The sequence below is a fragment of the Amia ocellicauda genome, chromosome 23, assembly GCF_036373705.1.
Source record: "Amia ocellicauda isolate fAmiCal2 chromosome 23, fAmiCal2.hap1, whole genome shotgun sequence".
In the NCBI taxonomy this organism is placed as follows: domain Eukaryota; kingdom Metazoa; phylum Chordata; class Actinopteri; order Amiiformes; family Amiidae; genus Amia; species Amia ocellicauda.
Genome location: NC_089872.1, coordinates 20,883,635 through 20,911,219, shown reverse-complemented (window position 1 = coordinate 20,911,219; position 27,585 = coordinate 20,883,635). Strand labels below are relative to the sequence as shown.

The window sequence follows — 27,585 nt, the reverse complement described above, 5'->3', positions numbered from 1 at the left end:
CTTGAAACGCAAATTAGTCTGAACACCAGGCAACAAATCCTCGTTCAAAATGTCATCGATCTAAAACCACAGTACTCTGGTGAAAAGGATCACGTCACGCAGAGAGCACATTTATATAAAACACACTCACTCTCATGAAAGGATAGGACCAAAGCTGGCATAATAAACACTAAAGTTATAAGGACACATTTTGAATATTAAATCGTGATCAAGAATGATCGGCACACTCTTTGCCCGGCTGTGACGCAGTGAGCCAGACAGAAGCCAGATGTTTGTGTAACTGAATAATTCGATTTTTTATAAGGGTTTTTATTACCATTGACCTCATGAGATTGTATCGTCTCCGACCACAGCGATGCTGGCTTTATCAGACAGCTTCCACACAAGGCTGTATTGTACCAGTCTCCCTGCGCGGGTAAAAGAAGTGCCCGGCTGCCCTTCAGATAAGAGCATCGTCAGAGACTTGATTTCTGCACCAGATCATGCGTTTCTGTGCCGGTCACGGGGAGCCTCGGTTTATCAGGAATTAATTTCACCCTCCGATCCGCTCTTTAGTCAGGGGCAGAAACTTCTGAAATCATGTGCATCAATTTCAACAATTGATACGAAAACCACTACAGATCTAAATGAGGAAGACAGACGGACTGAAGCCACAGAGACACAAATCATAAACAGAATACCATAAACTGTAAAGAAGGAACACCTTGGGTACCAGAAGGAATAGTGTGGTCAGAAGTCTGGGTCGGCACCGAGCGGAGGAAGGCAGGAAAGTGTGTGGGGGCCGAGAACAGCAAGAGTGGAGGAGAGCAGAAGAGAACCGGGGAAGCTGGTGGAGAGTCGGAGGGTAGCCCTATATTATCTTCCTCGTAGTCTGTACGCGTGTCTCTGAGCTACGCATTCCCGTGTTGACCTCCTAGCCCACGCATCCTATCTGATGCACGACAATGGCGCGGAGACTAAAGAAGTCACATCCCTATACGAGCCGACATAAGAATTTAGCTTCAGGCCGAAACTGGTATTTAAATGTCAGCTTCCGTGTCGTGGGCGTGATTCACAGAGGGTCGCCGGCACAGTCGGCCTGGACTCCGAAGTGAAAGGTACACGTGTGCCGTCGAGTTTGTCACGGCACAGCGGGGAGGATAGAGAGCGTGTGTCTGTGAAGCATCCCGTTTCGGTCTTTGTACGAACCACTGCCATTGTGTAGCAAGGGAAAGCTTATTTTTTTTTAAACGATTAAACCATTTAAATCTAAAAAAGAATATGAATATAAAAACCATTTGGGAGATTTATTTAATGATGTATAACTTACATTAAATGGACAAAACAATCTTTCTACATTAACAGTCTCTTAAATTGGCAGCTTCCATGAGCACTAATAATTTCAATAAAGCACATTTACAATAAGTAAAGACCTCTGTGTACAATCTTGTGGATTGTGTTACAATTTCAACAATGACATTGAACTAAAATACAGACTTGTGGGGGGATTAGAAAGGAAATTGACATTGCATTACAATTATTACACTCAAAGATGTGAAAGTACCCCCCCCCACACACTGATAATGCATCATGCCCATGCCTGCATATTAAAGAGCAACTCGACCGCCGGCATCTGTGCACAGCTATTTACAGGAGAGAACGGCACAGAACATAAAGATATTACCGTAGTAAACACGTGGTTTAAAACAGTTCAGGGGAATCACTCTTAATAAAATAGAAAAGACTCAAAAGCCGGGTCACTTCAGAGCGGCTGGCAACAGTTTCGGGGGAAATCCTACCATGCAGCGGCCGAACCAAGGCTCTCGGCTTGGCCCGTGATCCGGCAGCTCTACCAATCCCTCATCCGTGCGGGAGCTACACGGACGTCTGCTTGTAGTTTTTGGTTTCCAAGACCTTCTTGCCACACATGGCGCAGATGCCTACAATGAAAACCACACCGATTAGAAAATAAGGTATTAGGAGCATCGCAACACTGTTCCCACCGGACTCCTTGGTGCCGCTTGCCTGAGCCCCTCCGGAGATCCTCACCTTTCTTGTACGCGCAGCCCTGGCAGTAGTTGGAGCCAGACTGGTGCACCGAGCTCTTACAAATCCTGCAGATGGCGAATCTCGACTTTCCATAGGGATCAAACCTGAGGAGAGAGTTGAAGTATAATTAATTAATAATAATCATACTTGTTATGGCTTATGCTATTAACAATTTGCAATGTTAGAATATGTTAAACGGGACAGACTGGGAGAGATCTAGGTGGGCATTCAGCAGCCCTATGCCAGGTCTGAAGCCGGTCTAAAGAGCCTCTGCCAGTACTATGAAACACAAAGCCCAGCAGTGAACAACACAAATACTCCTACCTCGCCTTTTTGGAAGTCAGTGCCTTGTTTTCATTTAGCTTCCGCCCACCGCTTTCTACAAGACAGAAACACAAACACATTTTTAACCTGTGAATGGATACAAACTTGAATTATACACACACACACAGGGACATTGTGACACCTCCACATTGAGTGAAAGACACACACTGAATTAGGTCTTCATTTCTCATTGCTTTGATGTGCGTCTACATCAGTGGTTTTCAAACCGGTCCTGGAGTACCCCCTGCCCTGCTGGTTTTTGTTCCAACTGAGGTCTTAATTGCTTAATTGAGTCTTTAATTGACATACCAAAGCAATATACCATTCAATTAAGTAATTAAGACCTAGGATGGAACAAAAACCAGCAGGGCGGGGGTCCTCCAGGACTGGTTTGACTGGGCTAAGATGCGCTGGGGGGAGAGCGGTTGAGTCACCTGTAGTGTTTCGGGCTCCATCCTTCCAGGTGTCAGGAGTGATGACACGCCCGAGTTTCTTCTCACCTGCAGTGGGCAACAATCTGTCAGCCATGGTCGAAATCACCCATTGCATTCATTTGAATCACCACATTGCAATACAGACCCCCTAGTGCAGGGTGTCAGACGCCAGTCCTGGGGGGCCGCAGTGTCTGCTGGGTTTTGTTCCAACAGGAGCACCCAATTACTTAATTAATGTCAGTATTTACTCAGGTAGGCTTATCTAAAACGGTCAGGTTTTATTTTTATAGCCGATCCCTTACAATTTGCCGTTTTGACTCAACAACAACACTGAACCCGCAGGACATCTCAGAGTCTCGGAAAGAAGCGTCAAATTAATCCAGTTAATTGTTTAATTAGACCAATTAAGCATCCAAGACCCGGGCTGGAATGAAAATGAAATCCAACACACACTGCGGCCCCCCAGGACTGGAGTCTGACAGACTGAAGTGCAACTCAAATTAAAATCATACTTCTCAAAATGTTACTGAGGTCAACACTTAATATAAATATCGGCAGCTACTGTGTTTTACTGACACATTCGGCGAGTGAACACCTTATTTAAAATGTAATAAAAACACCGAGCCAAAACACCTCGAATAACTAATATCAATAACACAGATATCCGGGGTAAACAAACTGAGCACAAGCGCATAAAACCACTGCGTGTCTAATAAAACAAGCTCTTCATATTTCCGTGACTTACACTTCTCACAAACCATCGTTTCACCCACCACAGAAAAACAAGAAAATAAAAATAAGCTACAAACGGAAAAGGCAACAAAATAAATAAAACATCTACGAAGTCTTATGACAACACTTCCTGTATTCGTATTTCCGTTTCCGAAACTAGAAGGGGTGTGATAGAAAGAAACTGCGCCTTTGTGTCCGCCATTTTGGATCAACCCTTCGCGGTGTTCGTATTGGTTTAATGGCGGATATACGCTCCAATGCAGACCGGAAATGACAGCAGTTTCATGGTTCTGATTCCGATGCTCTTCACCCCGCCCCTCTTAGGTGACGATTGCCTGTCTGTCTGAAAAGGTGGAATTTGGTTGGTCGGATTTTAAGTCAATCAACATACTGCACCCGCCCACCCGCCTTGTTTACGTTACACTGACCTTGCGCAGAACAGAGTAGAGCGGAAGCGGTGAGGAAAGTGACGCGCTTAAAATAAATAAATATATAAACGGGTCTAATATGGTTAGAGCTCAACTGCGATTAAACATGTAAAAGAAAAACAACTAGATTAATCTCTCAATCAGTTCCGTTCCGCAGATACAACTGCGTTTGTCTGTAGCTGTGTGCCTCCGCGAATTGAATGGTATTGACCTACTGCTACCCGTAGTTCATCCACCGAAAGGGTAAGTAATTAAAGTAAAGCGATTAACTATTTTCTATGCGTTTGTTTATGTGCACGTGTATTATCTGATTAATTAAATTCCCAGGAATTGATGTTTGATGTATTTATTTGACACAGTACATTACTTTTTCATTGATCATGGGGCAGTTGCACTGGGTGCAACTGTGGTTGAGATTTGAGCATATACATATCACGATACAACAAAGTTACACACAGTCATGCAAATAAAATAAAAATGCAGTTCAACAACAATAGTACGAATCGCAGTTGTGTAGCTAGCTAATAGCGCATTGATATATATTCTTACTGCATGTATGTGCAGACTTTGACAATATAAAGGAACGAGCAATAGGATGCATGGCTTTGTGTTGCGGATACAAAAGTGTGCCGGCGGTGAACATGCATGGGAGCGCGTCTGTGTGTTGTGTTTGTAAGTGAATTTCAGGAGCACACAGTAAACTGCTGTCCAGTAAGATGGGTTTCTTGCAGGCAAACGGCCAGTGAGTATGAAGGACATCGAGGTGAAGGGCATGATCTCTGCCCACGCCATCATTGCGGCCGCGGTGCTGCTGGCCACGCTGCTGCCGGTGCTGCTGGTCCAGGGCTTCTCGGTGTACGGGACCCACCTGCTGTGGCTCTACTCCGTGTGCGGGGCTGTGGCTTCTGTTAACATCACCATCTACTGGCTGCTGGGGGTCAGTCCTCCGTCCAAGAAGAACACGCTGAGCTCCAAGGTTAGGAAACATCACCAGACTCGCCTGCTCATATTTTGAAGCTGTTAATTGCTCATAAGCGTATTCCTTTTTTGTTCCCTGCAGCTGAACAAAGCCTTCCTCTCCTGCCTGTATTTCGTCCTCTCTTGCCTCCTCTTCCACGCCGTCGTGGTCCTGTACGGAGCCCCCCTGTTGGAGTGAGTACGGCCTCGCGTCTGCCTCGTCCTCCTGGCGTGATGCTGTGCACGTGCAGGCACCTCTCGGCCCCCGTGTGAGTCTGGTGTTGTGTCTTCTCAGGTCGGCTCTGGAGACGTTCTCCTTCGCGGTGCTGCTGTCCACCCTCACCACGCTGCGCTGCCTGTGCCTGCTGGGGCCCAACGTGCAGGCCTGGATCCGCGTCTTCAGCCGGGACGGGTGTGTGTGTGTGCGTGCTCGCGCACTCTCTCTCCCTGTTGACGCACTGGCAGACGCACTTAGCTTTCAGAGGAACATGCAACTTGCGATCAGAGAACAATTACACCTAATGACCGGCCAGTGCAGATCTATTTAATAACATGAAAGAAAGATGTGGCAGTATCCCAGATCACAGTAAACGATGTGGGTTTTGCATGCATGCATTACTTTATTGTACGAATAATTGACAAGTCAAGATTGCAGGACAGGCAGGAGAGAGATGAATTAACACTTTGTGACAGCATTAATTTGAAAGGTGCTATATTCAATGTTGTCACTAGGGGGGATGCTAGCACAAGTATTTCTGAATTTTAACTGCTTACCAAGCAAACGCTTTCATTCTTGTTGTTCATCTGATTAATTAATTAATTCGTGTCACTTAATAATGCAGCTTTTTTTTGGTTTACTGGAACGGTTTATTGGAAGGTGTAACACGACAGTAGAGAGATGGTTTAAGAATGGAAACTAGACGACAGTTGGGTTTTTTTTCAGCTCGCTTCTCCATCCAATAAAGGGAAACGGTGATCGAGATTCTCTCTATAAATAAAGAGTCAGCACATCTCAGTCTCTTGAAATCTGGTGGAAAAACTGTTTGGTGAAGGGAAAGCAAAATGTCTGATGACTTCATGTGCTGGGAAGCAGTTCAATACAAAAGTGCTATAGATCTATTATATTGCAGCTATAAATGTGGTTTGTGTTGTGTTTTGCAGTACAATAGTTTGGCTTCATCCACTACAAAAAACAAAATAATAAGCTTGATTCCCTCCCTCCATGCAGTCATTCGGGAGCACTTTCCAGCTTCGCTCCTCGTTAAGTGTTTGAATACTAATGCTCGTCCCTGGGGGTTTCTATAAAGGGCCGTCTGTATCCGTTCGAGCAGCTGCTTTGGAGGAGCTGCCAGGAGCAGCCGCAGTACCAGCCCCTCGGTTGTGTGCAGGATGCCCTTGCACGCCCAGGTGCTGCAGGTCTCTCTGGGTGCCCCCGGTGTCGGTGCGTATTGCTGTGCCGGAGGCCAGGGTGTCTGACTGTGCTGTCTCTGTGTGTTTGCAGGGCGATGTCGGTGTGGGACACCAGCCTGCAGATCACCACAGCCTGCAGCGTGATCGGAGCCTGGCTCGGGGCCTTCCCCATTCCCCTGGACTGGGACCGGCCCTGGCAGGTCAGTACACGCCCTCTGCACAACCTCACACCCACACTGCGCCACGGCAATATTCAGCACTGCACAGGGAAAGATGGGCGGAATATAGACGACAACGTTGGTTGGCAGGAGCACGATTGAGCTTTAGAGCACAGGTCAGGTGCATGATGGGAAAATGGTGTGTCTAAGAAACATATGAACATAAGACAGTGTCCAATCGAGAGGAGGCCATTCGCCCCATCGTGCTCGTTTGGTGTCCATTAATAACTAAGTGCATCCAAGGATCCTATCCAGTCTGTTTTTGAATGTTCCCAAATTGTCTCTCCAGCCACATCGCTGGGGAGTTTGTTCAGATTGTGACGCCTCTCTGTGTGAAGAAGTGTCTCCTGTTTTCTGTCTTGAATGCCTTGAAGCCCAATTTCCATTTGTGTCCCCGGGTGTGTGTGTCCCTGCTGATCTGGAAAAGCTCTGGTTTGATGTGGTCGATGCCTTTCATGATGTTGAAGACTTGGATCAAGTCCCCACGTAGTCTCCTCTGTTCCAGGGTGAAAAGGTTCAGGTCCTCAGTCTCTCAGTAGGACTTTCCCTTCAGACCTGGAATAAGTCTGGTTGCTCTCCTCTGAACTGCCTCTAGAGCAGCGATATCTTTCTTGAAGTGTGGAGCCCAGAACTGTCCACAGTATCCAGATGAGCTCTAACTAGTGCATTGTACAGTCTGAACATTACAATTAAGGCAGATAAAACGAAATGAGCAATGCTAAGACTGGTCTGAAACTAGGAAAACAAGCAGATGGCTGCCTCTCACCTGTACTCTCCTGTGCGTGTTTGTGGCAACTTGTAAATACTGCTGATCTGGAAAAGCTCCTCTGGTTGGATGATTTATTGTGCTTGGATAACGAAAAGCTTGTAAATACTTCCGTTTACTTCTCGGGCTCATTAGACACACTACAACCGAGTTCGTGCAAAGATACGGACATTTAATGTGCGTGTGGTGAATGTATAGTCTTCTGATGAAAGTGTTTCCACACACAGTGAGCGTGACCGTGGCGTCGATCACTGTGACATCGTTGCACAACCTCCCCTGCACGGCGTACAGTGCACAGCCGGCCGAGCTCGCACTGTACACGTGTCGCAGCGCAGTGCTCAGAGGATATGGCTTCTGACCACAGCCACTCGGGCACGTTGAGCTCCACGCGTGTCGGTCGATCCTTAAGACACCGCCATTAGCCGCAGCCGTGAAGAACTCTGCATACAGAAAACTGACACTTTGTTTTTTTCCTTTCCTTCCTTCGCGTAACAACACTTGCCCTTGTAAATAAAGATGGTTGATACCTTTATCTCGTGTTTACCGCAGTGTGTTAGCAACCAGGACTGGAGTTTGTGCTAAGCATGCAGAATGTTTTTTTTTTTAGTTTGTGCTTCTGAGTATCAGAGGAGACAGTGGTTCTGTGCTTTATAAATGTCTCGGAAACTAAGAAAAGGGAACTTTGCTTCTACAGAGGCTGATATTATAGTACTATAGACATCATTGTGTGTTGTGTGGGTCCTACGTACCGTGTGCACAGACATCTGCAGGAACCACACAACACGTACTATAGTTATTTTCCCTCTGTCTCGTTTTATTGCTGTATTTATTTCTCTGAAATCTGCATGATCTCCCGGTTTCTAGGCGCTTGCTTGCTCAACCCCACGTTTCCTTTTTCACGCTCTGCATTCTTCTTAAGAAACTCGAATTAAAAGATAATTATTTGAAAGTGAGATCACCGAGACCGCAGCACCACGACGGCTGACAGACTGTGAATCTGCCATTGGGTAGAGTAGAGTATAGGACATGAGACAGTGTCCAGTCGAGAGGAGGCCATTCGCTCATCGTGCTCGTTCTGCTGATCTGGAAAAACTCCTCTGGTTTGATGTGGTCGATGCCCTTCATGATTTTGAAGACTTGAATCAAGTCCCCAAGTATCATTAGTACATGATGTGAAAATGTGCCTCTGAAGGATAATACACAAGCAAGAAACTGTATTTTGTATGTTTGGTATTTCGCTTTCGCTGGTGTACCGTCTCTTTCTTACTCAGGGTTTTGTGCTGATTAATGTGTTACTCCGCCACTCTGGCGGCTGCAAGGTTTGCTCCGGGTGCTAGCGGTTATTAGCACTCGGCTGAACATGAGAGGCTCAATTAAAGTCAATCGCATTCCCCGTGTTGGGCCCTCGGCAGCCATTGACGAGACCTAAATGGAATAAGCCGTTCGACGTGAATGGATGGCGGTAAAAGTAGTTAAAAGCTTTTGAAGGTGTCCTGCTCGTCAAATCGCTGTGCTCTGGAGTATTTCGGCCCTTTCCGTCTCTGTTGCCCCTCTAGCTGAGGGCCCGGTTGTTGGCCGAGTTTCATTCCAAGTGAAGCGCAGTAACAGGTCTCCTTGGTGGTGGTTATGCTGCGGAGGAATGGGCAGAGGCCTCTCAGGCCGAGTGCCAGGCCGTGCTGTGCCAGTGCCCATTCTGTGCCCGGCTCACCTAGGGGGGCTGCCAGTTGTCCTGCCGGTGACGGCTACCTCTGATCTTATTACAGCCAGTGCAAAGCGCGGCACCTGGGAGCCACAGAGGCCCCTACTCTGCTGTTCCTTCTTGCTGAGGTGTCTTCTGGTGCGGTGGCTAGTTTTCAACTTCATCTTGCCACCGCCATCATCGTTATTAAAGATGCAGGCAGTGCCTCCTCTGTGGTGGATGGAGGCCTGCAGTGCAGACTGGATAATAACCAACCCAGAGACAGACTGAACTGCCCTCCCGCCTCCGCCAGCTCTGACCTCCGCTCTGTCACCGCGCCTCCCCCCCGATGCCATAGACTCGTCAGTGAATTAGGGCCGACCCACGGCGCCCGACCAGACTGCAAACGGTGACTCAGGCTATCTGGAAAAGACTTGCATCTGTCGCACACACATTGTTTACTCGGCCGCACGCCACCAAATGTTACTGTTCGTGTCTGATGAGCTGGGGTTGTTGAGTGTCCAACTGTGCCGTCACAATTCACAACAGGAACAGAGAGTCCAGTATTCACACGAATTCCACCATAAGACAAGCTTTTCGTTATCCAAGCACAATAAATCATCCAACCAGAGGAGCTTTTCCAGATCAGCAGTATTTACAAGTTGCCACAAACACGCACAGGAGAGTACAGGTGAGAGGCAGCCATCTGCTTGTTTTCCTAGTTTCAGACCAGTCTTAGCATTGCTCATTTCGTTTTATCTGCCTTAATTGTAATGTTCAGACTGTACAATGCACTAGTTAGAGCTCATCTGGATACTGTGGACAGTTCTGGGCTCCACACTTCAAGAAAGATATCGCTGCTCTAGAGGCAGTTCAGAGGAGAGCAACCAGACTTATTCCAGGTCTGAAGGGAATGTCCTACTGAGAGACTGAGGACCTGAACCTTTTCACCCTGGAACAGAGGAGACTACGTGGGGACTTGATCCAAGTCTTCAAAATCATGAAAGGCATCGACCACATCAAACCAGAGCTTTTCCAGATCAGCAGGGACACACGGACCCGGGGACACAAATGGAAATTGGGCTTCAAGGCATTCGAGACAGAAAACAGGAGACACTTCTTCACACAGAGAGGCGTCACAATCTGAACAAACTCCCCAGCGATGTGGCTGAAGAGACAATTTGGGAACATTCAGAAACAGACTGGATAGGATCCTTGATCACTCAGTTATTAATGGACACCAAACGAGCGCGATGGGGCGAATGGCCTTCTCTCGACTGGACACTGTCTTATATTCTTATGTTCTAATAACCCGAAGGAGAAAGTTGCAGCAACAAAGATGAGGGTCTGCCAGTGTTGTCTGCCTCACTACGATAGGGAGGCTGTGAGGGAGACAAAGGGGGAAGATTCAAAAAGCAGATAAAAGACGATAGGGAAATTGACAAAATAATTGAATTGCAGAGAAAAGATTAAAGCAACTTTACAGAAAACAAACTCCTTGTGATACCAAAAACTGTAGCATGCCAAAGGTAGATTACATCTCAAATTCCACTGAAGGAAATGTTAATGACGTATTAAGAATAACTGGTGAATTGGAAACAAATGTTGAATGTGTGTGTGTAGCCCGTGTAGCAGCTTTCTGCGCCGCTCTCCTGCAGCAACATCATAAACACACACTGCAGGCTGTTCGAAACAAAACTGAAGAGGAGAGACAGACACGATCTGTACGATCTGTGCGATCTGTATGCAGGCAGTTTCATTTCAGAGAACGGATGAGCAGTATCTGCTTCAGAGTTTCATTATTGCTGTGACTACATGCAGATTTCTGAAGCTCCTGTCTGTTTTTGGATCTTATTTTTGTGTTCCCTGTGGAACGGAAAGCTCGCAGTGCAGAGATGTGGAGTTGCGTAGGTGTGCGAGTCCTGTTCACACTCCCCCGGCGCTTCGGGGCTCCGGGTTTATACCGCGGCCGCTGGCTCTGTCCCTTTAAGAGCGCTGGCAGCGCGGGGGGGTGATCTATGGAGTTCGGTTGCTCTGCTCTGCCTCCCTGCACTCTAACGAGCGCTTAATGAGCAATAAAACAGCGCGGCCCTGAAGGGTGAGGAATAAACGAGCGAGAGGGCAGAGCGAGTTGTGTGGAGTCTGTTCTCAGCTCGGCACGGATCTCGTTCTGCTTTCTTCCTTTAAGGAAATTGTGCACTGGCTGCATTTGCAGACGCCATCCTGTTATTATTATTTCTTCATTTAATTCTGTTTCGTATATGCTCTGCCTCTGAAGCTCGGGCTGTGATCGTCCCAGGGTACCAAGCAGCGGCCTTTCAGCTCATCTCTAATTGATGTGGCTGAATCCAGAGCCCTGCTGCCCTGCTGCAATGGCGGCAAACCGAGGGAACGAAGACCGAACAATACGTTTGGGCATGGCTTCCCATCCATGAGCGATAGGAGAGGGCAGGGATGGACAAAACACCTGGCATGTTTACTTAAGAGCATGAAGCAAAAGAGCCTATTAATAAAACCAGCTCAGTGACACTCAAAGATAATTTTAAAAGTAAAAAAACAACAATTTTATTTGCTGATAACTGTGGCTAAGTGATGCCCCTCAGAGCCGCAGTACCGGTGCTGGCCACCAGAGCGGCAGAAGAGCCTGGGGTTGTGTATGTGATGAGTATCTAAATAATCCATTAATTCTTACTGAAGAGAATTGGCATGTCGTTGAACAACATCATTAGGAACCAGACACAAGATTATACGGGTTTGATTGAACAAAGACACATCACTTTAAAGTGTCATTTTACTTCATTTTTCTTATACCCGGTATTAAAATATGTGTGGGATCTTCTCGGGGGACACAGGTTCACTCTTGGGGGGGGTTAAGATCTTTGATAAATGCTGCAGATGTACGAAGATAACACAGTGTCCAATGGAGAGGAGCCCATTCGCCCCATGGTGCTCGTTTGGTGTCCATTAATAACTAAGTGATCAAGGATCCTATCCAGTCTGTTTTTGAATGTTCCCACATTGTCTCTTCAGCCACATCGCTGGGGAGTTTGTTCAGATTGTAATTAGTTCCTCTCTCATCGCTCGCTGCCGTTAACCCCTTCAGAGCTGAATGGCGACCTGACCTTTACCTCGTCTCAGATCTCCGGGTGACGTCTGGAACAGGAAGGCTCTGTCAGAAGTGCTGTGAATTATTCAGGACTGCTGCCCTCGTGCACCCCCCGCCCCCCCCCACAGCGGTGCTCAAACAATGTACAGTTATCAATAATAACACGAGAGAAAAGGGGCGACAGCATTTAAAATGATATACACCTTTATTTGGATCTGATGCTTCCTAGGAAAAACACAGAAGGTGGTGATTATTTTTGCTGTGCTGCTCAAACCGTAACCGATCCGTCACTGCGTTTAATGTGCAAACAGCTTAGAAACAAAGTAGAAAGTACAGCAATTAGTGTTCAGGCGGTTACTCTGTGCAATGTCTTTAAAAGCAGATTGCGACTCCACGAGAAGGCAGATCGCATCTTAGCCCAAAGCCCTCACAGAGTCTGGCCCAGTAGAGATGGCGGTCAGGACTCACAGTGGCTGCAGGCATCCAGGGTGGTCTGCAGAAGCCCCCCAGAAGCAGGGCTAGGGGATGGGGGTCACAGGCAGATACACAAGGCCTCCATCATGTCATACACACGGAAAATACGAATATCCAACTCCGGTCAAAACTCGAAAGCAAGTAGGCGTCGTCCCCGGCCGTCCCTCTGGTCTCATGAAGGAGTCTGTCCGGAGGAAGCGTCGTCACGAAAATGAAGTTCGCCAAAGAAAAGAGTTTAGAAAGTGTTTAAAAAGCAACAACGGAACAGAGGGTTGGTTGAAAGTGTGGGGGTGTGCGATAAACAGGGTGTGCGATAAACAGGTTGTGCTCATTTTCTGTTGTGTGTCTTGGGGGGGCGTCCCCACAGGTCTGGCCCATCTCCTGCACTCTGAGCGCCACGATCGGCTTCCTGACCGGCCTGGTGCTGGCGCCGGTCTGGATCCACTGGCACCGGAAGCAGCTGACGTACAAGAGCAAGTAGGCGGCCGGCGCCGAGAGGCCCAGACGGGCCGGGGCACACTCCGGTGTCACGGTCTTTGTGTTTTGGTTGTTGTTTTTTTTTTCTTTGTACTCCTTTCAAATCAGCGTCAGGTTTGCCAAGAGAGTTTTTCTTTTTTAAACTGCTGCTTGTAAATTAATCCGACCGATTGCTTATTTATAAAACCAGACCCTAGGAGGTGAGGATAGGAGGCATTTTGAGTGAATGTTGAGAGAACACAGTTGTTGGTTTTAATAGGTTCTGGAACCTGGAAAGAATGTACTTTTTTAAGGAAATAAAAGTCTGTGTATGAATGCGTTTGTGCTGCTTTGGTTATTTTTCTCCTTAGTATTGTCTCTTTACAGATAAAACAGTTTTTCTCTGTCGCCGATCCTCCTGAATAGCGGTCCAGGCCGCCCGGAGCGACGTTCACTTTGTGCTGTGGATCAGTTGTGCGGGTCCTCCCCGAAGACCCCCCCGAGCGGTGCGTCCCGTTGTCATCGTCCCGCGTCCTGCGTCGCTCTTCCCTCGCCCCCCCCCGGCGCGCCCTCACGTGATCAGGCAGCAGTTGATGCAGCGGGAGCCCAGCCGCCTCTTCAGCGCGTTCTTCTTCGGGGTGAGGATGGCGATGATGGCTTCGTCGAAGACCGTCTTGAGCCCCTTCTGCGTCAAGGCGGAGCACTCCACGTAACAGCAGGCGCCGATCTGAGAGAGAGAGAGCGCTATTAAAATAAACACGAAAGTAAAGGCGCTATATAGGCATTACTTCAACTATTAGGTCTGCTGGGCTGCTTTCATACCCAACACCGTGGAACAGAGGTTTTACTTCAATGCGTCCGCTGTGTGAGCTCGGAAGGGGGTTCTTGTTGGGGGCAGGGAATGACGAAATATCGATCCAGCTTTGACCGTCCAGCTTCGACACAGACGCTTAGTCCCGCCCCCCGTGCTGTTAAATAAGCGCTGCCAGGAGAGGCCTGACGTACCGGCATTAAACCCTGCCGCAGCACCGCCCATCAGGGCCCTTTGACTCCCGCTCCCCTTTACGGGGGTAATCCGCGTGGGTTCACGGGAGAAACCACCTGACACGTCTTCTCTCCGCGCTTCAGCACAACGTTGTTCTCGAGGCATGTCCCCCTCACACCCCCTCGCCTGCAGGAATTCATTTAATTGGTTCATATGTTTACCTCAGCTCCTCTGGGCTGATTTTCTTCCCCCAAATGATTTGATTCTACGTCCGTTTCAGTTTTACCAGATGTGTGAAATTCCTACATGTCTAAAATTAACTCCTGGGTTTCAATTCTCGTTTCTTCCCACCACCCCAACCAAGACTCCCCGGCCGCCGCCTGCGCTGTGCCGTGTGACCAAACCCTCCACGGCGGCATCTGCGGACGGAGGGGGACGTGGACCGGCTGCCTCACCTCCTTGGCGAGTTTCTGGCCCTGCTCTATGGCGATGGGCTTCTCCTTCATGTCATTCAGCTTCGCTATGGTCTTGGGGTCGTCCCGGAGGTCGATCTGGAAAAGAGAACGGGCACAAATGACAACCGTTAGTCCCCATTTAGCAGCGAGCCCTCGGGAACGTCCGCAGCTCTTGGAAAATGTTCCTGGCCTCTCTCTCCTGCGCTCCGAGAGGCGGTCACCCCCCGACTGCTGTTCGGTTCACTGGGAGGGTCTCGGCCGCCACCACCCTCCCGGCACGCCAGCGCTCTCTGTTTCCAATTAAAATTCCAGCCCGAGATGTTTGACTGGATCAGTTTGGCACCACTCGCAGCCCACCAGTCTTGAGTTTTTATAAACGGCGGGCTGTTTTTCTTCTCTGCCCCACACACATACACACACACACAATGAAATCTGCACTTTCAAACGTAAGGCGCTTGTAATACATCAGAAGAAACAAGAGCGTGTTTTTCTGACATCCGGTCCGGGCTCCGCTCTGGCTGTCAGACAGACTCGCCATTCAGCTCAGAGACCTGTGATGGCATCGCCGAACGATCGGTGTCACATCAGTAGGCAGCTTTGCTCCAGACTAAATTTAGACGGCTCTTACGAAACGGCCATAGACATCCAGCGGAGAGGAGGACAGCTGAACCCCCTCTGCCGGTTTCTGAGGTCTCTGAAATCCCGTTGCTGAGGAACGCAGTGACACCCACATGCGAAGTCTGTATGACAAAAATAGCAGGTTGCTATAGCAGTGAATGTTGACTCGAAGGCTTAGATGACAAATTGTGTTCGTCTAAAAACTTGAGACGCACTTCTTCGCGTTTGTGACAAAGCAGCGTATCTCGGGACTCGCCTGTGTGCCGATGAGCAGGAACGGCACGCTCGGCGCATACTCCCGCAGCTCCGGCACCCACTCCTCCCGCACGTTCTGGAAGGAGGCCGGGTTCACCACGGAGAAGCAGATGAGGAAGACATCAGTCATCGGGTAGGACAGCGGCCTCAGGCGGTCGTAGTCCTCCTGGGGGAGACGGGAGAAATACAAGACACGGGCACATCAGAGGACAGAGACCTTCTCCACTAGACCCAGACCCAGTCACGCTCAAGCTTTTAAAACGTGCGTTTGACGAGGCTGAGAGGCGCTATACAGTGTCCTTGTGGGGCTCTGCTCTACCGTCCGGCCGATCGCAGACGCAGAAGGACAGGATTCGCCTTCCGGATTGATCACACATATAGATCTGTAATGCTTTTCAATCCGAGCAAGCAGCGGCACAGAGGGCACTTTCACAGCAGCGCAATGCCACTCGCTGAGCCGCGACGCCTATTTAAAGAGTCTGAGCTCGAATTCCACTTCCTGTGACAGTTAGGACAGAAAAACCGAACTTCTTTTAAAAGCAGTTTCCCTACAGCACCCGTGCAAAGGTTACTGTAGTTTAAAATGTAACCCAGTGTGGTGGAAAACATGGAGACAAATACTGCGAAACAACGAGCTAGATATTATATTGGGATTAAATCCTCCTTTTCCGCTGGCACACAAAGCTGTTGTTCAGCTCAAATGACCAATCATTTAATCAGTCTAAATGCTGGAGACGAAAGAGTCAACAAAGAAAAACAGACGCAGCAACACACCTGCAATTAACAGCGAGTCAGTGACAGTGAAGCCTGTTGTGATGTCATTTTAAAACCATAATAAACGCCAACACTGAACTGCAAGTCATTTCCCACTGCTCCAGGCAGAGGTATGTCTTAACAGCCAGATGAAGACTTGATTGTTTTAGTAGCAGTTTAAATAATAAAAATAAAAGTCCGCAAACACAGCCGCTTATGTGCTGATATTGTGAGCAGCTACAGGGTGCGGGTTCCTTTATTGATAGTGATTCCCGAATCCCTGAAGCCTCTTTTTAAGGAGCGAACGTGCATTACGAGAAAGCTGGAGAGAGGGGGCAGATAGAGGTCACAGGCAGGAGGGAGGTCCCTGCAGGTGACCGGCTGAGCGTTAGGTATCAATCGTGCCAGTATTGATTCCCAAAAGCCAGTGATCGCTAGACACCGTCTCGACTAAAGCCTGAAAAGGGAAACCTATCACTGCAGAAGTCTGGACAGATGTCAGGGCGGCTCGGTCGGGTGTGTCTGCTTCGTCAGACAAGACGCACAGAATCGCGCCGACCCTGAGAGTCTCGCCCGTCTGGCTTCCTCAGGCCTGCCCTGTCCGCGACGGTTCCTCTTTCCCGGCTCAGCCTGCCGAAGCATTTCCAGAACTGTGCTGCCCGCCACACGATATGGGCTTCGTGGAAGGGCGGGAGGGATGTAAAAGTCAGCCGTTAAAACGTGATGAGAAATGGCAGATGCCTGCAGGGGCCTTTAACAGCCTCCAGATCTATGGCTTTAACCGACGCCTGGATGAACCTAGAGGAGCTCGTCCTGAACGCCACCTCTATCCCCAGACTCTCAGGACCACAGACTCGTCACCAGTCTGTCCCCGAGACGACCCAGACCAGAGTCACGACTCCACAGAGACAGATCAGGGGACAGGAGAGATGCACACTGCGGAACAGTTCGAAACTTTAATTTCTGACCGAGGTACGCGCAGTGGAGCACAGACGGACACGCACACACACACACACACACACACACACACACACACACACGCAGATGCGCAGAGACACACACACACACACACACACACACACACACACACACAGACAGACACACACGCAGATGCACAGACACACACACACGCAGATGCGCAGACGCACACACACACACAGACAGACACACACACAGACGGCTGGGGTTACAGTTCCACCCTGTATTCACTTCACTCAGTCGGCAGCACTTATCTGATGTTACGAGTCGCCCAGAGAGCGCTTGTCAACACAAACGCTTTGATCACAGTGGAGCAGGAAGTCATAATTGCCTGCCTGCCTCAGGGCCGCGGAGCAAACCAAATTAGAGCCTAAACAGCCAGGAAGGCCGATGGCACGTCCCGAGTGGGGCCCGGGCGTCTCCCACCTGCATCACAGAGACATCGAGACTCTTTCAAGTGCTGCCAGTGGAGAGGGGGCGCCCAGGAGGACATCTTATACCGTGCCTCCCCAGCATGCACTGCAGCAGCACGGGTCCCCACTAGGGTGCAACCAGTGTGCTTCAGATGTGTTTGTTTATTGGTTTATCTTCCCTGGGCAGTACTTAACACTAGAGCATCTACAGCTACAACTACAGTGTCTAAGAATTATAAACTCACACACACACAAAACACAGTGGTTCAAAGGGGAAGACGATAAGTAAAGGAAAGACCACCAGAGTCACTATCCTTTGTGTATTTGAAGCACATCCTCAAAGGGATAAAATATTACATCAAAATAAGCCTGCCGTTTGGGATGCTGTCCACTGAGCCCATTTGCATTTTATTTCCAAAGCTGATTGATTTGCTTGTTATTATTTTTTCGACGCCTGGTGCAATTTTCACCCCGGGCTGAATGGATTCACAAGAGCGTTCAGCATCGCTTGGCAGGACTGAGTGCTGTAATTTATAAACTCCTGCTCTGTGTGTGATTGTGTGTCCACTCCACTCACCCAGTGACGGGGTGGTAAATGGACAATGAAGGGGGGAAACTGCTTATTGTGGGCTTGGCTCAGAACCCCTCATCCATGATATATAGGGTACCACCCCGAGGAAATCCTCAGGAATGCCCTGGTCGTTTTTATTTAACGTGGCGTTCAGCCTTGTGCCCTGAATTTAAAACAAGGTTCTTCCAGCATAAAAGTAGAAACACTTAATCCGCAAGTCTCAAGGGTGTGACGGACGTTAAGTGAGGGAGCTGAAGAGGCCCGGCCTTGCCTTAACCTCGTCAGAGGATGGTTGCAGAGAATTCAGAAAATCCTCGGTGTCAGCTCTGGTGAGTGTTGCCCGTTAAAAGATTCACCGTCTGGGTTCCCTGTGCCCCAGCCCAGTTAAAGTCCCATCGCAGCGATTACACGGGCCAGCAGCTCCTCGCATATGCATGGAGAGCATCAGGAGGCCGGTCACGGCAGCAATCGTTTCCGTTTAAAACCAAACTAATGGCCCATACGCTGCCATCAAGCAGCGGCTATTAATGGCACATCTGTGGGGGGCGTTGTGGGGGGGTGGGCTGTGAAAACGTGTGTATGTGTGTGTTAATAAATACAAACCGCCGATCTGACACACGGAAACGACTCCCTTTCTGCTCGACGAACCCGAAGCACAAGGATCCGCAGAGCCGTCTCCATCAGGCCGAGTAAATGGGTTGGAACAAGTTAAGAGTCTGACGGCGTTGCCAGAGAACATCTGCAGCCGGCAGAACGGATTCCTTCTTTCGGAGGAGACGGATAACCGAACGAGCCCGACCGCTTTAGAGCATCTCACGATTACGTGTGCGTTCATAAACGGCTGCTGAATCGGCACGTTCCACTTCATGCAGGCGTGCGCCTCAAAGCACAAACTCAATATCATTATTTTTAATATAATTCAAAACGCAGAGCCAAGGTCAGTGAAAAAGCAATACCTTCGCATTGGTTTCCTCTACTCGGATAAGGGGGCTGGGAGTGATTCACCCTCGATCACGTTATACCACTCGATTGCCCCGGCGTATTAAATATTTACATTTCCTGTTTAGGGCAACACAATTACCATGTTCCCGCTCAGAGACGCAGGAAAATTCTGCGGCGATTTACATGTCACGCCTGGATTAGCAAGACTCAAAGGACAGTAAATGTCACCTTCTCTTCTCTCTCTGAATTGCTTTTCCTCTCCAGTGGAGATGTCTTTTCTTCTTTTTCAGAGCTCAGAGATTCTCAGAGCGATTAGGAAAACTTGGCATATTAAGGCAGCCCCAGTAATGAAACATTAATCGTGCGTTTCACAGTCATCTCGCTGCTTCATGCATGTAAAGCATTGAGTATCTCCGACTCCATCCGCCTGGGGAAAACCCGGCTGTGTTTCGGGGAGATACGGAGCAGAGGGGCAGGGACCGAGGGCAAACAGTGGATGCAAAAAAAGTACATTTGTAAGAAAAGGGGAAACAAAAAAAAGCCTATAGCAATCTATTCTGGTGCTGGCTGAGTTCGAAATGATATCACACACAACTGTCATCATCTCTGCTGTTGCCGACTAACTCATGTGGCTGCACAATCGCCACACACACATAAAATACAAATTAATGAATTAAAGGCTGTTAATCATGCCTGAGGAAGAGAGTCCGTGCGTGGCATGCCGACAACTTGACACCAAGCTGGGAGGGCGGCTCAGTCAGCGGAACAGCCAGCCGGAGAGAGAGAGGGGGCACCCAGGGATATGGTGCCGGTCTGCAGGCTGGACCATCCCTGCCACCCATCCACCGGCTGCCGTGGGACAGCTGGGGCCGGGACACCGAGCTACGCGGGCCGCAGCACAGCAGATACACACATGTGTGTACTGTCTCACCGGCCCTACCGCCCCGGCCGGATTCACAGATAAAGGGGCACCTGCCAGTGAGAAAATGGGGTCTGTTGTCTGCCTGCGCAACACAATACAAACACTAGACAAACTGTTCCCAGCATAGGTCCACAGTATTGGCACCGTACCGATGTCACTCAATTCAACACTAAGTTGGACGCACACGGCCGGTTGTGGACAAATCCTGCTTTGAAAGCGACTGCGAAAGGTCAGAAATTCTCCTCTCCCTGACGCACACGAATTCATCCCTGTGTCCTGATGCAAACCACGTCTGCTCCACTGCCGCCTGCCGCTCCTCTGGTTCTTGTGCGATCCGGCAATAAAATGGGTCATTTTGCCACTAAGTGTTGTTATCAAGTTGAATCTATCGCCTTACATAAGCAGACAGAACCAAGTAAAGCTGATTTGTCTCTACAGCAGCAACGGGGGGAGAGGGAAGCCAGAGGAAACTTTGCACTTTGATTCGGTACTGAAATCGGCGACATATGCAACTTTTACACAAACCGACGGCTTTCAAGACAATCTGAAGGCACGTACTGAAGACAGCGGATTAACGGCCCGGACTTGAATGTTAACGAATGTTTACAGTGAGACGAGGACGAACTGGCAGGGGAGGCAGGCAGGTCCTTCACGACAGTCGGGGCAACCGGAGGAGCAGACGAACGACACTGGTTTAGAGCGAGATGCAAGTTGACGACTACAGGTTTGTGATCGCTGAATAATTGACCATCTGTTGCCTTCGTGCGCAGAGCTACATCCCCGAGAGCAGGAGCTCAGTCAGAACCGTCTGCCCTGGGACCCCGGACACCAGAAATTGATTTCCACCAGGTCGAGCGCCTGCAGGAACTCAGCACCACAACACAGCCACCCCAGCGTCAACAGAGAGGGGTCGCACACATGCTTCCTCCTTCCCTGGAACAGCCCCCCATGACAGGCAGTGACTGGACCCCCAGGATGTACAGGGATGGCCCTCCTCCAGCCTGTCTATTTATTTCCTTATTTCGGTGCCCATGACTGCTTTAATTCATACCTAACTTTGTTGTCCTGTTTTTTAAGGTTTACTGTATCTGTTCCCTATCATTTTGACAGGATCTGATGCTCGCCGCACATTGGCAAAGCAGAGCAAATCCACGGATCAGGAGATTAAAAGCAACAGTGGCAACCTATTCCCTGGGTGCAAAAAATAGATTTACTACGTGTGCTGGAGTTTGCCGCGTGGATCGTGTTTAAAGGGACCGCACCGTCCCTCGCGGAGAGAGAGCCCGTAACAGCGCTGGCGGATCTCTGCACCGCTCTTCCGGCAGCCCCTGAAACCAACTATAGCTAACAAAAAAAAGAGCATATTTGACGTCACACATGGATAAGAGCTTTCAATCCACTCGGCCGTTCCCCCATCAAACCCTGCGTTCGTTCAGAGAGCAGTGAGGGTTACAGTATGGTCGGTGGGAAAAGCACTTAAAATCCACTCTCCAGGTCTACATCTTAGGGTTCCTGTAATAGACAGCACATCCTGACACTGCAAACAGCGCCGTACAGAAATGTATAAATAACCACAGCCACGCACGCGCTCCCAGCCCACACCGTGCGGGCCAGCGGACAGTGGGGGCGTTCAGGAACAGGTTGCAAACAACAGCAAAGGAGGAAAAACTGAACTCACGATGTTGACGAATCTGATCGCTACACACAAAAATATTGAACGACTTTACATCAACAGACACCTTTCGATGTGCTCTTCTTCAGAGCCACGAATCCTCGTCTGTTTTTAAATTGCAATCTCTACTGACAAGGCGAGGGAAGCTTCAATAATAAAAAAAATCCAATCTCCGCCACCATAAATCAGTCCCCACCCTCCGGCAAGATCCCCTCAGCGCCCGCTTTATCGGGTCGAGGACTTGTAACCACCAGAGACGGCGAAACGATGCAGCTCCAAGGACAGGAGAGTCACTGAAACTGCACAGCCGACGCTGGCGTGATTTACACATGTGACACAGTCTCGGGACACGACAGCACGGAGAGCGTCGTGCCGGTGTCAGGGGCAGATCGTTGGCGTCTGGCAGGTCGCAGTGTGTGGTGGTTTCTATGCATCTGTAATGTGCTGTTGTTGTTTTTATGACAGTGCATGTCAATACGGGGGAAGTATAATATATCTCACCATCTCTGGCGGATATGAGCTCTGAATCTGTACATCTCTTCCACATCTCATTCACTGACACAAGCACACTGTAACACTGCGGATAGGTTCTTCAATACCAGGTCTCTCATCAGTCACTTTATCACCGTGGTGGGGGGGTGGCACCTTCGCCATCTGGGCATCTTCCCTCTCCTTATTAGTTTAGCCTCGTTCGACTCTTTTCCGGGACCGTGCTGCCATGATCAGATCTGAGGACGTGCGCCCGCATCTCAGATTTTAATAAAGACTGTTTACGAAAACAAGGCTGGGAAGAGAGTAGCGATGCTGGGAGAAGCCAAGTTGCATCGGCACATGATAAGCAGACAGTTACTGCACAGCATGTGCTCTCCAGGCTTTTCGTTTCCGGCGTTTAAGAAGTGCAGCGGTGTTTATAGCGCCATGAATACAAAGCCATGGCCCACCCCCTCGCTGCTCCAAAGCACGCTGGATTATTCTCCTCTCTCTGGATGCCAGCACCACACTGACAAATCCAGGTCAGAATAATATCCCATCCACCCTGTAATAGCCTCCCCAGGCCACTGTGCCTTAATGAGATTATACCAAACTAATGGAGACCTGTAACATGCAAGGGCTCATTTTTCTGTTTTGTTTTTCCCTGGACTTCCAATACATCACATCACTGTAAAGTGACATGAATGAAGCTGGGGGTGGGTTGGAGTCTTTCGTTATTCCGTTATCTCACCCCTGCTCACCGTATCCACACAGTGCTGGGGGATATCGGTGGTTATTTCTCAAGCAGTGGACTTCCAAAGTAGCACATTTTTGTCCAATATTCACAGTTTTTCCATCATCCACTTATAAAAAGTAAAAAACTTACAGGAAGGCCATAAAGACGTTCTAAAACTCTTCACCACCAGATAAAAATAATACTGAAATCGCTTCCCCACTGAGGGCCTCGCATTTCAGAGGAGACGGACGGACAGTGGTCGTACGAGACACCTGCTCTAAGTGCGCCCAGCAAAGACACGGCAAAGTGGCTCTGGTCTACAACCTCTCAGTACCGAGTGTCTCTGCCGCTGGGGCCCCCAGAAGGGCTGGCTTACTCGACCCCAGCCTGCGAGTCGGGCCCTGCCCTCGGCGGCACCCCGTCTGTAATTTTCCCGGAGGAGCTGATCTGCTTTGATCTGCCCTTGGGGCTCCAGAGCGCTACATGGGCCCCGCTGCCCACCAGAGCTGCTGCATGAAACAATTATTCAATCACTGCAGCAGTCACCAAAAGTAACTGACTGGTACAGAGCTGACGCCTTGACTCTCCTCCTTTAATTTGTCAGGTTACTTTTAGAGTCGAGTGACAGCCACTGTTTTAATTAACAAAACCGACAGCTAAAGATGCAAAAACAAGCGTCTCGATACAAAGGAGCTGCTTTTCTTCTCTTGCCAAGTGAATGTCTTTTTATTTTCCTCAATTCTTTCCACAACTGCTGATTCATCAACGCAGATTCTTGCAGCTTCTCTTCAACATGACGTTTTACAGTAAGTGTCCTTCTCTCCCCCGAACAAAACCCAGTCCGAAGAACCACCGTGTGCCGCTCGGCTCTGACTCATCCTTCTCTGCTACACTAACCAAGAACAACTCAGCAAGAAACTCACACCCTCGCCCGAGCTGAAAGATTAATTGCAGAGCGAGTGGCCGTGACCGTTAGTCATCGCCGGTCCGAAGAACATAGTAAACAAAAGCTTCTCGCTCAACCGCCCACGCACACCCTTCATGACACGACTTCTCCGCTTCCTTTGGTCATCGTATCACAAGATAAATCAATCCTGTTTGATTTCATCTCTATACGGGTTTTCATTTTCACTTTGAAATACAAGAGTGCCCAGGTAACTTCGCTGCCTTCTCTGCCACACAGCCAATCTGACATGTAAATGTGAGGATAAGTCTATAGCCAGCATTCGTGCCACCCTATTGGCTGTGCCCACGAGTGGACCGGCTGCAATCTGCCCGATGAATCAAAGGTCAGCTCTGGTCAGGAGAGGAGTTCGCTGCAGAGCCTATTTCTTTGCCCTGAAGGAGCAGGAACCTGGTAAATAAAGACTTGCTCCTTTCCTTTAAAACCCCTGATTTATAAAACTTAATTTACATTCTGAGACTCTCGGGAGGGAGAGAGGTCTCTCGGGCGGCCGATGCCAGTTAACGAAGGCACACACACACACACACACACACACACACACACACAGCAAACTGCACGACCCCCTGTGTAAGAACAGCCAGCCACCGAGACCTTCTACGGCAGACCTTGTGCTATCCCTCCAATCCTGTGCCGTTCAGCCCAGGGTAATTATAAGTGCTAGCAGCTGGTGAGCTACATGTGGCGGCGATGGAGGGGAGGAGGGAGGGCGTGCATTTGAACTTCCTCTTGCTTTGAAGTGAAGAAACTCTTATTTCACGACGCAGCGAGCGAGCCACAATGCTCAGAGTCAGCATCTGGACGACTTCTCCATTGGTCAAATACTCCCGATTCAGCTGAAAAGGGTTCCGCGCCCAGTTCTGCGTGGAAGACACACACGGCCTCCGCGCGCACGTCACCACCGATTCGTACAATTAATGCTCTTAGTATCAGCAACACAACACTGTGATTCTCAAGAGACTAAATCTAAATCTGTCTAAATCTGGAAGCACTGAATAGATGTACTACTACTAATAAGCAACTTCTGGACCTCCAACACCTGGAGAGCAATCCACAGCCCCACATGACAACAATACCAAGACCCTACAGTTGCAGAGCAGGGCAGAAATCTTGGAGCTTGTGAGAAGGTAGAGCTGAACAGAACCGGGCTGTGGGGGGCTTTGAGGGGTGTGGGGGGCTGGTGAAGCCAACTGCATCCCTGAGAGAGATCAGTCCTGGTGCAGCGGCCGATGGGAATAGCCATCTGCTCCACTGGGGAGTCCTGCTCACACACCCCTTACAGGTTTACCATCTGTGTCAGTGAGTCTCAGAGTCCTTCAGCGCAGAGACGGTAAAAAGACAAGACTTGAAGAAAGTGTGCACAACAACGTTCCTCACGTAATGTTCTGAAATTGCATTCATTGAAGCTTTAGGCTCCTCTTGACTATAAATACAAATGTTTTGATGGTAGAAGGAAGCAACGTTCACTTTATAAGAGGCTTCGAGTTGCAGGTCGGACAACAACTATAAAAATAATCCGATGGAGTGTAATTTGAGCAATGCCATAAATAGCTTTCCGTGCAATACAAGACTAAAAATTTAAAATAAAAACATTGTAAGTTTAAAAAGAAAGAAAGATCAGTTCTAGAGCAGCCACAAGGGTTCTAGAGCCCTGTGTTCTCGAGAGAACGCCTGCATTCCTGAGCGCCGCCACGACGGGAGAGCGCCAGCGAAGAATGTAACCTTCAATTCAGACTGACTCCCTGCCAGCCCCCAGCGAAGACCACAGCTGAGCTGGAACACAGTCCCGACTCAAAGGTATGACTCTGCAAATCTAAATTACAAATATAACCTTAACTTTATTTGTTTCCTTTTTTTAGTGGTTAAGTTCCTCAGCGATGGCCATGATCGATATGATTTCAAAACATGTGGTTGAATGAATAGGCTAAATAAAGAAAGATATGGCTTTGTGATTTAGTGATAGGCTAAATACAATTCTATCCAAGGGTTTCTTAAGAGCATTTGGGCTGAAAGGAATCGTTCTGAACTGGGCTTTGTGTCAACAGAGGTCCACTGTGTTTACCTTGACCAACTTCACATTTCTGAACCCAAACTGTTGACCTCTTCACTAAAGAGCCACAGCACCCTATTTAGTCCTACACTCAAAGGAGATATAAATAACGTTCACTTTATCTTGAAGTCAGTGAGGTCAGTTTTGAGTGTCCCCCCATTGTGGACGGTGACTGAAGGTGGTGGCGTACCTGTCCAGCTGTGTCATACAGGCCCAGCAGGTACTGCTTCCCTCCCACGGTCACGCTCACTGAAAGAAGAGGGAAAAGCATTACTGGGGGGATCGGAGGGGAGGCTCCACAGCAGCCCAACACAGAGGCATGCAAGTGGTTTAAATTAGGATAGCCGTTTCCAGAAGGCAACTCACAGAGAAGAGAGGGAGAGGGGGAGGGGGTGGAGAGAAAAGTTCCTGTTTGAAGTTTTTCAGACGATTCTGAACTTGGGTTTCCAGGCATGTTGCTCTATTTACTTATCTTTAATTAATTCACACTAGTGACCATCAGACACATACAGCCCAAGAAATACAAACTGTTTGATAGCGTGAAAACATTTTAAAGGGAATTATCTTTATAAAAGCATGCACTATTTAAATAAGGTGATGATTATGAGTTATTACAACTTAAAAGAAATGATTTCAGCTTTAAAACCTCCCTTTGTTGAACAAAACCCGACATTTCCCTTTGGCAACCTCCCCTGCTCCATGCTGGGGTTGGGGTTTTATCACTCATATATGAATGACCCTCCTTTTCTCCCAGTTGGGTCAACCATGAGGTGCCTACCTGCGTAATGGTCAAACACGGTGGGCACGTACTCCTCGGGGAAGGCGTCGTTGGCGTAGCTCATGAGGAGACAAGTTTTGCCCACCGCGCCGTCGCCCACCACCACGCACTTCAGCATCACGGTGCCCGTCCCGTTGGCCATAGTTTGCACGAAATCAACATGTTTCTGCGGCCGCCCAGTGTCCGTCCGTGTCCTCAGCAGCAGCAGCAGCAGCAGCAGCAGACCAGTCCGCCTGCGCCCCCCAGCACAGCCACCGCCACTGGCATGTCTCCTCCCCGCCTCCCGATTTGGCAGTCGAGGGCTTTCCTTCCTGTTCCCCAGCACACTCTCTCTCTCTCTCTCTCTCTCTCTCTCTCTCTCTCTCCGACACACTCACAGCAACACACACACACACTCAGTCCGTGCGCACAAAGCCCCGGTGCCAAGTGGCATCACCAGCCCCCGATGAGCCCCGTCCTGCTCGCCCGGCACGGTGCTCTTCTTCTCCCGTCTCCCGGTGCTGCCCGGTGTGATGCCACTCTCTCCCCCGGTGGCACTCGCTCGGACTCCGGTGCCACCTCGCAGCTGCTGGCGACAGAGGCGGAGTGAGGGCTCCACACCCAGGGACTCCGGTGAAAGTGGCGCAGCGGCGCTCCGGCGCAAAGTGGGTGTGTGTGGGTGAGGGTGGGGGTTAGTGTTTCCAGATCAGACAGCCCCCACCATGGCCGGACACATGGTGAGGGTGCAGGAGGCCGTTTCTGCCATTACTATCACAACAGACTAGACAGTACAGCCGCCCTTCTCTCACTCACGACGCCCCCTGTCTGCTGTTATAGTGGGGGGGGGGGGGAGAGTTTTAATTGTACAAATACCTGTCATTGTTGTTTTTATCAGAGCCACGTAAATTAAATGCGTTGAAACACAAGCAAACATCCTCCACATATAGAATCATAATATTGCATAATAAATGGTTTAAAATTATAAACTTTATTCGAAAGCAATGCATAGTCGGCATCACCAAATAATATTCTGCA

The 27,585-nt window shown here is 49.1% G+C and overlaps 3 protein-coding genes across 4 annotated transcripts; 1 reads left to right on the top strand and 2 right to left on the bottom strand.

Moving 5' to 3' along the window:
* Positions 1 to 1,267: 1,267 nt before the first annotated feature.
* On the bottom strand, positions 1,268 to 3,676 carry cript (cysteine-rich PDZ-binding protein). Its single transcript, XM_066697190.1, has 5 exons — positions 3,532 to 3,676; positions 2,787 to 2,852; positions 2,353 to 2,407; positions 2,029 to 2,132; positions 1,268 to 1,919 (listed from the first exon to the last, which is right to left on the bottom strand). The coding sequence occupies exons 1-5, from the start codon at positions 3,545 to 3,547 to the stop codon at positions 1,855 to 1,857; spliced, it is 306 nt and encodes a 101-aa protein (XP_066553287.1). The 5' UTR covers positions 3,548 to 3,676; the 3' UTR covers positions 1,268 to 1,854.
* Positions 3,677 to 3,937: 261 nt separating this feature from the next.
* Positions 3,938 to 13,347, top strand: pigf (phosphatidylinositol glycan anchor biosynthesis, class F). Of its 2 annotated transcripts, none has more exons than XM_066697187.1 (6): positions 3,938 to 4,189; positions 4,678 to 4,922; positions 5,007 to 5,098; positions 5,199 to 5,325; positions 6,405 to 6,513; positions 12,923 to 13,347. In XM_066697187.1, the coding sequence occupies exons 2-6, from the start codon at positions 4,695 to 4,697 to the stop codon at positions 13,186 to 13,188; spliced, it is 822 nt and encodes a 273-aa protein (XP_066553284.1). In that variant the 5' UTR covers positions 3,938 to 4,189; positions 4,678 to 4,694; the 3' UTR covers positions 13,189 to 13,347. The 2 variants fall into 2 exon arrangements, with proteins under 2 accessions (XP_066553284.1, XP_066553285.1); XM_066697188.1 differs by having other exon boundaries at positions 3,940 to 4,189; positions 5,199 to 5,315; positions 12,923 to 13,245.
* On the bottom strand, positions 12,268 to 27,182 carry rhoq (ras homolog family member Q). Its single transcript, XM_066697189.1, has 5 exons — positions 26,572 to 27,182; positions 25,984 to 26,042; positions 15,326 to 15,490; positions 14,452 to 14,547; positions 12,268 to 13,738 (listed from the first exon to the last, which is right to left on the bottom strand). Exons 1-5 carry the CDS (start codon positions 26,711 to 26,713, stop codon positions 13,583 to 13,585), a joined length of 618 nt encoding a protein of 205 aa, XP_066553286.1. The 5' UTR covers positions 26,714 to 27,182; the 3' UTR covers positions 12,268 to 13,582.
* Between the last annotated feature and the right edge of the window lie 403 nt (positions 27,183 to 27,585).